General features: G+C 37.2%; 1 protein-coding gene across 2 annotated transcripts in view; it reads right to left on the reverse strand.

Moving 5' to 3' along the window:
* Nucleotides 1–15,113, reverse strand: part of KCNN2 (potassium calcium-activated channel subfamily N member 2) — a 143,450-nt gene that overhangs the window by 4,523 nt on the left and 123,814 nt on the right. For both annotated transcript variants that reach the window (XM_039472033.2, XM_074382506.1), the window contains one exon: nt 4,804–4,931. In XM_039472033.2, the coding sequence (XP_039327967.2) occupies nt 4,804–4,931 (128 nt within the window). The remainder of the gene's footprint in view (nt 1–4,803; nt 4,932–15,113) is intronic.

Raw genomic sequence — 15,113 nt, forward strand, 5'->3', positions numbered from 1 at the left:
ATTTCTCTGTAATTAATACAATTACAATTTTTGATGTGTGCCTTTGAAAAACAGGCCACTGCCCCCACCCTACACCCCCTAAAAAGAAGACTTACAAATCTGTGGGTCATTACACAGAACTGTACTGAAGAAAGAGCAGTGTACAACAATAAATTCCATCCTCACTGACTCTAACTGGACTTTAGTTTCCTCACATATGAAATGAAGTGTGTTAGATTAAAACAATGTTTCTGCACTGCTAGATTCATACCATCAGAGGTGTTCTTGATGACTTTAAGTGATACCTAAAATGGAAAACAGTTAATCCTTTTAGTTCTCTTCTAATTAATTATTCATTACTGTAAGAAAAACATCTTAGGCTGGTCCTAATCTGTCTTTATCTTCTAACACCTGCCTTTTTTTTTTTTTTTCAAAAAAGCAGAATCTCAGCTCAGAACTTTCTGCAAACAACAGCCTATGACTAGAATTCAATGACAGTATTTCAATTGCCAATTGATGATTACCTTTACCTTTCTTTGTAATGTTTTTAAAATCCATTTGTGATACAAATTTGTTCAACATTTCATTTTCAAATTTAAGTAAGTCATAGTATCAGGGGCACAGAAACAACTGAAGTTTGGGCTCTGGTCCAGATGCCTCCGGCAAGTAGTGAGTACAGAGAAAGTCCTGAATTCTACAAGTTAGGTTAGAAGGACCAGTGGCAGTTTCTTAAGTGGGTACCTCATCTTATAAACAATGGGGCCTAATTTACTTTTCCTGGATTACTATACTATGTCTGACAGTAGAATTTTGCCCATTTTATTTTCTCCTAATCTGGAAAGCTGACATGGAGTAGCCCTATTTGACTGGAATTTCTTTAGCTTCCGAAACTTGAATCATTTCATCTTGTTGTTTGCTTCTTACACTGCCTGTAATGTAGGAGAGCTGACAGAAAAAGCCTGCTTAAGCTGCAGCTGCCAGAATAAAAGGTAACATGCAGATGTGTATTACACTTTTTTCCCCAAAAAAGAAGAATAAGAAACATATGTTGATTTCTTCCTTGTGAACTTCACTTATCACAGGAAAATATCATGATTTTGGATCACATTTCCATAGCAGCAATCAGACTACTAAAATTCACAAAGAATCTGCTGGGTGCATGCAGCCAGTAGAAAATTCTGCAAATGTTGAAAGGAGCGGCTCACACAACTTACTTCCGAGCTCTATTTTCATTTTGTTGAAATAAAAAGACAAAACAAAAGAAAAGAAACTGTAAAATATTCTGGAACAAAATAACACAATGTGGTGTTCAGCTGTGCACAGGGGGCTCGATTCATTGGCTGGAAGATCCTGTTACGATTCTGCAGGATTTTGACATTGACCAAAGAGACACACTATTCAATTATCCTTCTTCATTGCTACTATACTTTCCCATCTGAAAGCACTCAGCTTCCTCCTGAATAAGAGTTCAGAAGGAAGAGCATGCAAAAAGTCATCGTGGCCTCTTGATCCTTGATGTTCAAGTAAACAACAAGAACGATTTTTGCCTAATATGAATGTGAAATTGTGACAAGAACAATATTTGAAACAATGGCATTATAATTTTTTTGGGGAAAGGTACATATTTTCCAAATTCGGACAACTCAGAAGCCTCAGGCTTCTGAAAGGCAGGTAATCCAACTCTCATGTTATACAAATCAAGCAGATTGGATTTCTTGGCTCTGAAACAAATTCATATTGGTCCATAGTTGAGATAAAAGAATGATAAACTTTAAAGGTAAAGTTGCTACCAGAAAAAGGGTTAAAAGTTAGAGAAAGAGAACACTTCATGGCACTAAGTGACAGTCTAAAAAGACAAATAATTACTGAAAAGAGGGCATGGATCTGCAGAGTTCAGCATCCAACAGAGAGTGGAGAGGTCATGTTTCTGGTAGAGAGGCTATGAAGTTTGGAAAAGAGAAACAGAGTTGAGATAGCAGGGGCTGGTAGAAGCAGAGAGCTGCTGAGAAAGCACTCAGGACAAATCAGAGAGTAGGAGAGGCCAGGAGTGATCTATCCAATGAATTTTAACATTTTTCTTCAGCTAGTAAGGTATGATTGCACCCAGTGCTGACAGATAAGGCTGAGGGTCTCACTGTATCTGCACAGTGGGCAATGGAAGCCTTGACCTTAAGAATCGAGCCCTGTGTGCTTCCCTTATGACTCCCTAACTTCCAACACTAAGCTAAAGTGAAAGACAAGTATACATGATTAGAATGATCTAGCCAAACACAGTTTGTATGAATAAACATACTCAGTTACACATTTACAAAGTATAAATGTCCCCCACCTCAAAGGAAACCTAATAACCCCCAGATGAATTTATAAAACAATTCAGAGCATTTCTGAGTTGCCTGAAGCTTATCTACTTTAGAAGTACACATTGCTACAGAAGAAACAGAATAAGAAATGTCTGACAGAAGTAGAAAAATCACAAGTGGCTTTCTGTCACTCTATCCAAACACAATATGCTAAGAGACCCCATGGAAGTAACTCCACAGTACCACCCTTAAGAAAAGACTGACAAGCCTTGTAGGGTGCATTTGTGACTTGCTTAGGGACAGTTTTTAATGTCAGCTTCCCCAAATACTTTTTTCTAATGTTTTAATGTAAAAATGTAATAACCTACAGCAAAGTTAAAAGCATTTTACAGTAAAAATCCCTAAATTCTCCCCTAGGCTTTTGAATGTGAATGTATTCTGAACATATAGTCCAGAAGAGTCTTATATTACAAGATGTAATACATACCACCACTGCACGTGGCTACAGAACCATGCTACAAAAACTATCACAGCATTTTTTGGATTTGTTGTTATATGAAAATTTATCAAAGGTTAAGTCACATGTAATTATCCATTTGATAGGTTAGACTGACAGGAAAAGACCCAGATAAGATCCTGGAGGCCATGGGATGTGTGGCTGCCCAACACATTGACCGCACCTGCTCACTGCTGTGTCATTTCCCACACTTCCACCCTGGATGTACGTATCTTCTCACATGCGCTAAGGTAAGGTTTCTTTTAAAAACACTAAATATAGGTTAATGTCAAAATATTAAAAGTACAAAAAATGATTTCCATCATGGTATGGGCTCTGGACCTCCTGTATGAATGTCAGGGTTACTGTGTAGTGTGGTTTTAGTAGAGGAAGAACACTCTAATAGGAGAGTTGTGCGAGGTAAGTCCCTTGGGGAAGACGCCTGTTTGACAGGAAAACAGGATGAGGAACACAGAGGCGAAAGCTCAGCATCTCTGGGTGGTGAGGCAGGGAGGGTTCTCATTCTCTTTAATCTAAACTTCAAGGAATCAAGATGTCTAGGCAAGTGCTCCTAGGTGGTGGTTCTGGGTTATAAGGGTAACTGTGAGGCCTTGGGAGCAAGCTCCCTTTTGTGAGCCAGATGGCATATAATGTTTCTTTTTGTGGTTTTCCGTATTTTAAGAGTATTATCTGCAACTCAAGCCTGTGTTTTCCTTACAAAGGGAGAAAAAGCATAGTGGTGTGTCAAGCCACAGAGCTAAGAGGAAATGGCATCACCATCTTAGGAAAAGTGTGTTAGTAAAGCTGGGGAGAGAGCATGAGTGAGCAGCAATGAAGGCCAGACACTCTACCATACGTGCAGAGCCTCCCTCTACTATAGATCTCAGGATACTTGAGTTTTAAATTCTATGGAAGTATGAATCTGTCCATGATTATAGATATCTTCTGCATTTTCAGTGATATCTATTTAAGCAGGGCAGTTGAATGGACAGGTTTAGTATCCTAGGGTAGAAGATGAAGGCTTAGTAATTTCGTACAGAATGTTAGTGGTATCATATTACCTATGAATTACCTGAACATGCAAAATAAAATTGCAGCCTCTGAGTTTTCTTGTCTGTTACACTAGTTGGCTCTGAGAGACAAATCTCACTGGATAGCCAAAGCATCTTGTATGTACCCACCTCTCCATTATTACACTGGTAGTTTTCAAAAGAAAAGCCACTTTTCTGAGCAAGAAATCTGACTATGTCTGCTCTTCTCCATACAGAGATGGTATTAAGAGTAAGTCTGCATGGCAACACAATTGATACCCACATGAATAATACTTACAGTAAGGATGCTGCCAGCCTGGAGGAGAAAGACCCTGTGCTTCTATATTATCAGTGCATCTTACTAGATATAGAGTGTTACTTTAAAAGTCTATGCTAATTATGTAACAATGAAATGGCAGGAAGGACTTAAACAATAATGGTGGTCTAGATAAAGCCAAAATAATGATAAAAGAGTGAAAGGTCTATACAAACTAGAAACTCTATAAAGAACATATAGCCAAAATTCTGATTAAAAACTAATTTAAAATTCAAGTATTAAATCAGTTATATGCACTATAATCATATACATATGTTAGAAGGTGTGTTAAAAAATCCAAATACATTTGTAGTACATTATGTAATATTAATATTGTTCAAGATTTTGCACTAGATACAAGCTAAAAACATCCTAGAGCAAACTATCTGAATAGGTTAAATTAAGAAATACAATTTTAGCAGAAATTATTGATTCTAAATAGAAACTGAGAAGACATTTTAATTAATAACTATTCTAGTACTAAGTGATTTTTAATCATTAAAGAAACTGAGGTTATTCTCAGGATCTCACTGTGGAATGATTAAATTGCCAGATAACATCTTCTGAGAACAAACATGACAATGTTTTCTTTTTTCATCCCTTATGAAACAAGAACAACCAAGTGCAAAAATTGAAAGCCAAGGACACAAAAACAGGATAAAAATGAAAAATGATACTTACTGATGAATAGCTTGCAAGAATTTTCGTTGATGTTTTCTTACTTTCGCATGATCTATCTTTTTTACTAGCTTTGTATTTTTGTAAATTAGCCATGTTTCCCTGAGTACATTGGCAGCTGCATTTTTTACCTGTTAAGAGAACAAACAAAAAAAGCTGTTGATAAATTCCAGACCAGAATCCTTTGTAACTGCTTGGGGTCACAGTCTTCATCCCAAGGATCACGGTGAGCTGCAGCTTCATTTGGTAACTATGACTCAAAATATGCTTTTATTTCTTGAATCTATGCCTTTTAGAAGTACTTGTATCTGCCTGGGAACAACACTTAAATGGAAATAGAGATACCACCACCTTCTTTCTGTGCTAAATTCTATCCTGCTCCTTTAGGAATTCCTTTTTTATACAACTTTTTTTTTTTTTTTTTTTTTTTTTAAATCAAGAGGTGTTGATTCCTCCACCTTGTATTGCAACTGTTGTCTCCATGTTCTTCCTTTCCCTGAGAAAGACAAAATGCCATGAGGCCAATATTGATCTTGTCCTTTGCAATCCCTCTTTGTATTTCTGGCTGTGGTACTACTGGAAGGACATGTTTCCAGTGCTGAATGTATAAGAACACCCAGCACTGACAGCCTCCCAGAGTGACTTAGCAATTTGTATGCTTGTTAGCACACTTTAATTAATGGAGAGAGTCTATGTTATCATGATTTTGTTGGAAATTTTAAGTACATGCACTTCAAATAGATGGGACAAATGAAAAGGCTAAAAGCACTGCAGTCGCACTGACAAGACCTACAGCAGCTGATAAAAGGCATCAATACTTTATCAAATCACTTGCTTTCTTGATTAGTCTTCAGAAAATCCTGGGAGGGAATAACGGGTCAGCAAGGGGAGATCCTGTCTTCTTCCTTGCTCACACTGTGGGATCTGATGACTCACAGCTTTCACCTGGGCTTTGGATTACTTACTCTAAGTTGTTCCATTTAATTCTTTCGAGTGATGGATAAAGGATACTTCACAAAGAGAGCCACAGATTACTGAGGTGCTAGGTGGAAGAAGATAACCTTTTAAGAAAGGCAATGTAGTGGGGAAGACAAAACAATGAGCTGAGATTGACAACCGGGTTCCAAGTACTTGAGTTTGCACTAACCAAGTCAGGTTGAAATGATTAGCTAACCTGTAGGACTTCAGTTTTCTTGAACATCAGAAAGTTAGAGATAATGAATATTAAAGTTCTCCAAAGTTTAGATTCACAATAAGGACAAACTTTGGAATTACAATAAACCATGGGCCCAAGTTTGTATTTATATGTTTCACTTTAGCAAAGAAAACATCAGGTTTGGTAACATGGTGAATCCTTTTTCATGGAGCTGAAAAAAGTTTTCTTTTTGAGCAAAACTGTACTGCTGGAACACATTTTAAGAACATGACTGGTCATTGACAGTAAAGCTGCTTTTAGGAGTGACTCTGGTTCATAATGTACTTCCTCTGGATATCCATTAGACTCTGTGCAGGGAGAGAATCTACAAACCAACAGAAAAATGGTCGACACAGAAGCCCAGCACCAGCAGTGTGTCTAAGTAATACTACCACCATCCACAGTGAAGTTAAATGGAGTTCACGTAAATTCTTAGATCCCTCTTCATACTTCCACTTCCTCAGACAGCAGTGAGAGTTGCTTTTCAGATGTTTTCATCTGATCCTCACGTCCTTTCAAAGGTAAGGAAGGGGGTGCAGCATGAGTAGTTGTTATTTGGGGACCTTGCTTTTAAGAAGACAGGAGTGGGAAGTGACTGGCCAGCAGTCCATGGGGTTGGAATAACCTTTCCCTGTGAGGAAAGAGAGAGTCTCAGATCTCCAAGCAACTGTAGATACCTGGAGGATTGGCAAGGGGCCCTTATGGAGGCGCTCTCTGATTTTACCAGTCCAAGGCATAAAGGAGAAACCTGGATTCCTGCCTGGTAAGGAAGCTGGAAAACCTGGTAAAAACCCTTGATAAAAACCAATGGGTCAGAAACACAGCAATAGAACATAGCACTTGATTTTGATTTGTATTCCCATCTACAAACAGCAAATGCCAAGTTACTTCTAAAGTCAATATACTTTTAAAAAGGTGACTGATGCAATTTAGATGATTCCTTCTCTTGCCTATATGGAAAAAGGGTTGAAGGGGAATACAGAACTTTACTCTCAGAGTTCAATGGTAGGGGGTAGTGCCCTCGAGGCCTTCTGTTACAGCCTTCGTATTCACTAAGCACTCATTTTAGCTGCTGGGCTAAAATGCAAATGTTTCCTCATCTGAAAATGAAATCCTTGCAGCTGCTTTTAAAAACTCTGAAATATAGGAATTTATTTTGCAACATCCCAACTCCCTAATAGGTTGTCCAACACAGGAATAAACCTCTTAAAGCATCATATTTAACTGGTACTTTTCAATATGGCAGCCACAAAACAGTATGTCCCAGAATAAAAATCCCACTCTCTGCCTATTACTGAGATGTGTTTCCAACAGTAGGGTCTTCCTTTCCATCTTAGGATTGAAAGGGAACAGAGGGCAGTGAGAAGATAGGGTCGAAGGCACCTTAGTATTTTACAGGTTTGAACAATGGGAAATTGTTATAAGAAAGTGAAATTGTTATAAGAAAGTAATATGTAAACTTCCAGGAAAAATGGGGAGAAGTAGGTCTATGCATTAATTTTTAAATTTGTGTTTAGGTAATGAAGTGCAATTTTGCTTCAAGGATACATTGTGTAGTAATGAAGCCTGGGCTTTTAGTGTAATAATCACCCAAATAGTATATATTGTACCCATTAATAATTTCCCATCCCTCACCTCCCTCCCATCTTTTCAAGGTCTAAGCATTCTTGAGCACTTAGGAGTTGATTTGGAGGGAAAGTTTCCTTTGTATCCTCAGTCAAGAACTGTGCCATATAACCATCTAGTTATGTAACACTTGGACTCTCTTTGTCCCCTTCCCAGGGCTTTTAGAAACTCTCAGGGTAATCTCTGTCTCTCTAGCTCAGTTCTTTGGGCATAGCTCGTACTAAATAAATCTCTATGATGTTAACTGGGCACCACAGCACATATAATTTGTACATTAAAGCTTCTTCTCATGAACCACGCCAATACATATTTCTCAACCAAAGGACCCTCTTGATAAGAAGGGTATACAGATTCAGAGACCTAATCTCTAAATAGATCAATGTATTTCCACTTATGAATTCAACCTATGTAGTGAATCTCTACCACATGCTACATACTGTGATAAGTGGTATAAGAGGATTTACAGATTTCCATCAATCCTACATTTAGTAGCTGTAATAATTCTATAGCCAATTAATGGGCCAAAACACTTATGAAATAAAACTCATTTTCTGTTTATAAAAAATAAAGAAAGTGGGGGAAGGATCTTTGTTAACAGGAACCTCTTCTAACCATGTTTTCCGCACTTCATCCCCACCAGCCCACACACATACCATTGAAAAATCAGAACATTTGCTCTGCCTCACTAGTAATCAAGTATAATCAAAGTCTGTGAGAAAAATGTTAGAAAACATATTAATAATCAATAATTTCGATAATAATTGGAAAAAACAAAGGCTCTAAAAGAAATATTACTACTGGCCAGGAGTGGTGGCTCATGCCTGTAATCCCAGCACTTTGGGAGGCTGAGATGGGTGGATTATTTGAGATCAGGAGTTCGAGACCAGACTGGCCACATTTCACGTCAAGTGAAACTCTATCTCTACTAAAAATACAAAATTAGATGGACATGGTTGTGCTCTCCTGTAGTCCCAGCTACTTGGGAAGCTGTGGCAGGAGAATCTCTTGAACCCGGTAGGTGGAGATTGCAGTGAGCCAAGATCGTACCACTGCACTCCAGCATGGGTGACAGAGTGACTCCCTCTCTCTCTCTCAAAACAAACAAACAAAAAAAGAAACACAAAAAACTACTATGTTAGTGGTAGTACTTTTATAAAATAAAACCATGGGTTATAAGATACAAAATATTTTTAAGTAAAATAGTACTTTACAAACCATCAAAGCACTTCAGGTAGCTAGACTTCTGGGTTTTTTCCTTCAACTTTTATTTTAAATTCTGGGGCACATGTGCAGGATGTGCAGGTAATGTTATATAGGTGAACATGTGCCATGGTGGTTTGCTGCACAGATCATTCCATCACCTAGCTATTAAGCCCAGTGTCCATTAGCTATTCTTCCTGATGCTCTTACTCCCCCCACCTCAACCTCCACAAGGTCCCAGTGTGTGCTGTTCCCCTCGATGTGTCCATGTATTCTCATCATTCAGCTGACACTTATAAGTGAGAACATGTACTGTTTGGTTTTCTGTTACTGCATTGGTTTGCTGAGGATAATGACTTCTAACTCCATCCATGTGCCTGCAAAGGAGATGATCTTGTTCCTATTTATAGCTGCATGTTATTCTGCGGTATATGTGTACTACACTTTCTTTATCCAGTCTATCATTGATGGGCATTTAGGTTGATTCTATGCCTTTGCTATTGTGAATAGTACAGCAATGAATATACACATGCATGTATCTTTCTTTATATAGAATGGGTTATATTCCTTTGAGTATATACTCAGTAATAAGATTGTTGGGTCAAATGGTATTTCTGCCCCTAGGTCCTTGAAGACTTGTCTTCCCCAATGTCTTCCATAATGGTTAGATTAATTGGCACTCCCAGCAGTGTAAAAGCATTCCTCTTTCTCTGCAATCTGGCCAGCATCCGTTGTTTTTCTGACTTTTTAATAATAGCCACTCTGATGGGTGTGAGATGGTATTTCATTGTGCTTTTGATTTGCATTTCTCTAATAATCAGTGATGTTGAACTTTTTTTCATGTTTGTTGGCTGCATGGATGTCTTCTTTTAAGATGTGTCTATTCATGTCCTTTGCCCATTTTTTAATGTTTTTTTTTTCTTGTAAATTTGTTTAAATTCTTGCATACTCTGCATATTAGACCTTAGTTGGATAGATTGCAAACATTTTGTCCCATTTTATGTATGCAGAAACTCTTCAGTTTAATTAGATCCCATTTGTCAATTTTTGCTTGTTGCAATGCTTTTGGCATTTCTGTCATGGAATCTTTGCCTGTGACTATGTCTTGAAGGGTATTGCCTAGATTTTTTCCTAGGGTTTTTATAGTTTTGATATTACATTTAAGTCTTTCATCCTTCTTGGCTAATTTTTATATAAGGTGTAAGGAAGGGGTCAAGTTTCAATTTTCTGAATATGGCTAGCAAGATCATTTATTAAACTCCCAAGATCATTGAGGGACTCCTTTCTGCATTGCTTGTTTTTGTCAGGTTTTTTGAAGCTCAGATGGTTACAGGTATGTGGTGTTCCATTGGTCTATGTGTTCCATTGGTCTATGTGTCTGTTTTGATATCAGTTTATCAGGGTGTTTTGGTTACTGTAGCCCTGTAATATAGTTTGAAGTATAGGGTAGCGTGATGCCTTCAGCTTTATTCTTCTTGCATAAGATTGTCTTGGCAACTCCAACTCTTTTGGTTCCATATGAATTTTAAGATAGTCTTTTTCTAATTCTGTGAAGAATGGCAATGGTAGTATAATGGGAACAGCATTAAAACTATAAATTACTTCGGGCAGTATGGCTGTTTTCATGATATTGATTCTTCTGATCCATGAGCATGGAATAGGTAAGACGTTCATTTGTGTCCTTTCTGATTTCTTTGAGCAGTGGTTCCTAGTTCTCCTTGAAGAGGTCCTTCACTTCCCTTGTTAGCTATGTTCCTAGGTATTTTATTCTTTTTGTAGCAATTGTGAATGGCAGTTCATTCATGATTTGGCTTTCTGCTTGCCTGTTGGTGGTGTATAGGAATGCTAGTGATTTCTGTACACTGACTTTGTATCCTGAGACTTTGCTAAAGTTGCTTATCAGCTTAAGAAGCTTGGGCTGACATGATGGGGTTTTCTAGTTTTAGGATCATGTCATTTGCAAAGGTAATTTGACTTCCTCTCTTCCCATTTGAATACCTTTTATTTCTGTCTCTTGCTTGATTACCCTGCCAGAACTTCCAATAACATATTGAATAAGAGTAGTGAGAGAGAGCATCCTTGTCTTGTGCTGGTTTTCAAGGGGAATGCTTCTGGCTTTTGCCCATTATGATATTGGCTGTGGATTTGTCATAGATGGCTCTTATTATTTGGAGTATGTTCCTTCAATACCTAGTTTATTGACAGCATTTAACATGAAAAGATGTTGAATTTGATTGAAGGCCTTTTCTGCATCTATTGAGATAATCATGTGGTTTTTGTCTTTAGTTCTGTTATGATGAATCACATTTATTTTTTGCATATGTTGAACCAATCTTGCATCCCAGGGATGAAGCCAACTTGATCCCAGTAGATAAAAGCCTTTTGAGGTGCTGCTGATTCAGTTTGACAGTATTTTATTGAGGATTTTTTCATCAATGTTCATCAAAGATATTAACCAGAAGTTTTCTTTTTTTGTTGTATCTCTGCCAGGTTTTGGTATCAGCATGATGCTAGCCTTATAGAATGAGTTAGGGAGGATTCCCTCCTTTGTGGTTTTTTGAGATTGTTTCAGTAGAAATGGCACCAGCTGTTCTTTGTACCTCTGGTAGAATTCAGTTACGAATCCATCTGGTCCTGGGCTTTTTTTTTTTTTTTTTTTTTTTTTTTGGTTGGTAGGCAATTTATCACTGCCTCAGTCTATTCAGGAATGCAATTTCTTTTTGGTTTGGTCTTGGAAGGGTGTATGTGTCCAGGAATTTATCCATTTCTTCTAGATTTTCCAGTTTATGTGTATAGAGGTGTTTAATAGCATTTTCTGATGGTTGTTTGTATTTCTGTGGGGTCAGTGGTAATATCCCCCTTATTTCTGATTGTGTTTATCTTCTTTCTTCTTTGTCTACCTAGTGGTTTATTAAGTTTTTCAAAGAACCCAGCTCCTGGATTTGTCGATTTTTTAAAGGGTTTTTTTGTGTCTGTTTCCTTTAGTTTAGCTCTGATCTTGGTTATTTCTTGTCTTCTGCTAGCTTTTGGGTTTGTTCTTGGTTCTCCAGTTCTTTTATTTGAGATGTTCAGTTGTTAGTTTGAGATCTTTCTAGCGTTTTGGTCTGGGTACTTGGTACTACAAATTTCCCTCTTAACACTGCTTTAGCTGCATCCCAGAGATTGTGCTAGGTTGTCTCTTTGTTCTCATTAGTTTCAAAAAATGTCTTGATTTCTGCCTTAATTTCATTATTTATCCAAGAGTCATTCAGGAGCAAGTTGTTCAATTTCCATTCAGTTGTGTGGCTTTGTGTGAAATTCTTAATCTTGAGTTCTAATTTGATTGCATTTTGGTGTGAGACTGTTTGTTAGGATTTCAATCTTTTGCATTTGCTGAGGAGTTTTATACTTCTAATTATGTAATCAATTTTACAGTAAATGCCACATGGCTATGAGAACGATATATATTCTGTTGCTATCAGGTCCACTTGATCCAAAGATGAGTTCAGGTCCTGAATATCTTTGTTAATTTTCTGTTTCAATTATCTAATACAGTGAGGTATTAAAGTCTCCCACTATTATTGTGTGGGAGTCTGAGTCTCTTTGCAGGTCTCTAAGCACTTGCTTTATATATCTGGGTGTTCCTGTATAAGGTACATATATATTTAGAATACTTAGCTCTTTTGTTGAATTGAACCCTTTACCATTATGTAATGCTCTTCTTCATCTTTTTTATCTGCGTTGGTTTAAAGTATGTTTTGTCAGAAACTAGGATTGCAACCACTGCTTTTTTCTGTTTTCCATTTGCTTGTTAAATTTTCCTCTGTCCCTTTTTTTTGAGCCTATGTGTGTCTCTGCACATGAGAGGTTCTCTTGAACACAGCATACTGATGGGTCTTGGCTCTTGATCCAGCTTGCCATTCTGTGTCTTTTAATTGGGGCATTTAGCCATTTACATTTAAGGTTACCATTGCTTTGTGTGAATTTGATCCTGTTACCATGATGCTGGCTGGTTATTTTGTAGACTTGCTTATTTGGTTGCTTCATAGTGTCAGTGGTCTGTGTCCTTTAGTATGTTTTTGTAGCAGCTGGTAACAGGTTTCCTTCCATATTTAGTGCTTCCTTCAGGAGCTTTTGCAAGGCAGGCCTGGTGGTGATGAATTCCCTCAAGATTTGCTTGTCTGAAAAGGATCTTTTTTCTGCTTCCCACTTAGTTTGGCCAGATATGAAATTCTAGGTTGGAAATTCTTTAAGATTGTTGAATATGGGCCCCTACTCTCTTCTGGCTTGTAGGATTTCTGCTGAGAGGTCTGCTGTTAATCAGATGGGTTTTCTTTTGTAGGTGATCTGGTCTTCCTCTCTGGCTTCCCTTAACATTTTTTCTTTCATTCTGACCTTGGAGAATCTGATGATTTTGTGTCCTGGGGTTGACCTTCTTGTGTAGTATCTTTGCTGGAGTTCTCTGCATTTCCTGAATCTGAATGTTGGCCTGTCTTGCTAGGCTGAGGAAATTCTCCTGGATGATATCCAGAAGTATGTTTTCCAACTTGGTCCCATTTTCCTCTTCGCTTTCAGGTGCCCCACTCAGTCATAGGTTTGATCTCTTTACATAATCCCAAATTCCCAGAGGTTTTGTTGATTCTTTTTAATTCATTCTTTTAATTACAACTTTATATTGTTCAAACCTATAGCATATAGGTAATGACAACATTATTTAAAAGGCAATTTTGGATCTTCATTTTCAACTTCCATTTATTTCTTTGTTGTTGTTTTATTCTCCTGCTGCTTTCTCAGAGGTTTTTTAGCATAACATTTCTACTCCTCGCCAATTCAAGGGGAATGCACCAGGGTGCCATATGCTCTGAGCCGCCTTTGCAGCAGCAGGGATAGATTTGCTCATGCTCCAACCTCTCTCTCGAGCTTTCCTTTAGGTCAGGTGTATGAGGCCTGGGTGAATGTTGTGGCAGTGGAGCAGGGCATCATAGACAAGTGATTCACTCATTTCACGTGTTAACCCCCTGGGCTGTGAGCTAAGGACAATGTGAAAGCTACAGAGAATAAATCCTTTAGAATTTCTATCCCCTTGTTAAGAGACATGCAAGAAACAAAATTATATAACTGTATAATAGTGTTCTTATTATGGATCTGATTGAGAATTCTTAACAGATTAGCAACACCCACAGTGGACATTAATATGTATAATTATCCTTTGTGGTGTATCTAGCAACTATAAAAATTATTTCTGGGTTTTGGAATTGCTTGTTTTCAAAGTTTCTCTTCCAAAAATGTATTCTGGGGACCAAACTACAAGATTTCCTGGTTGCTCAGAATGCAATAAATACTACTAATAATATATTTCCAAAAACATAGTATGGTAAATATATTGCCTCTGTAAGGTGATAAACTGCAAATCTATTAAATAGCTGGTCCTGTCTTACTAAAGTAGGAGACCAGTAATGGTATTAGGTTTTCACTTCAAAATCATTGGTTTATTCTGTTGTACCTGCTGGCCATTTTTGAATTGTGTCATGTAAATTTTTAGGATTACACAAAACAATCTTCTCAGTGCTCATGTACAATAAATAGACGGTTCTGCTTTCAAACACAGTTTTTCACTTGGTTAATGTCATACAGAGTAGAAGACTTGGAATGTTACATTTTTTTGTGGGAGAATAACCTATCTTTCTTTTAACATTCCTATTGCTTTTTTCTTTAGAGTCATATTCAGATTTCAGAACATCTGTGACCATTACTCCTGTTAACCAAGCAAAAATGATTTCTTCTAGATTGTGTTTCAGGGAGTAGTTGTAATTTTCTCTAATAATATATAGTAACCTGGAATTTGTATTTTTAATCTTTCATTTGAGTTACTAGGTATGGTTTTTAGGTCTCTATTTAGTTTTAATTATTCATAAATCATTTCCGTAAATAAGCAAATGTAATCAAGTTCCAAGTAAATAATACTCATTAAGTTGACAACTGCATAAAATAATGAGTTATAAAATGGCTATTATTTTCATATACCATGTTGAGTATATATAAGAAAGGAATGGGTATCATAAACCAGCAATTTGTTTTCTTCTAGTATCATTTTAACATTTATATCTTTATTTAGTGACATCCTGCCTATAAAAATGGATCTGTCAGCAAGGCTACTAGAGTACACTTCTCAGACCTATAAGAGACTTTGGTCCCAAGAAATACTGTGAAGTGGCTGTACTTTTAAAAAGTAGTAATGAAATAACAGAATTATTAAAGCATGGTAAGTATTATAAGGAATGTACAATTTGAAACCAGAACAGTAATTACTGAA

Source organism: Saimiri boliviensis, chromosome 1 (assembly GCF_048565385.1).
Source record: "Saimiri boliviensis isolate mSaiBol1 chromosome 1, mSaiBol1.pri, whole genome shotgun sequence".
Classification (NCBI taxonomy): Eukaryota; Metazoa; Chordata; class Mammalia; order Primates; family Cebidae; genus Saimiri; species Saimiri boliviensis.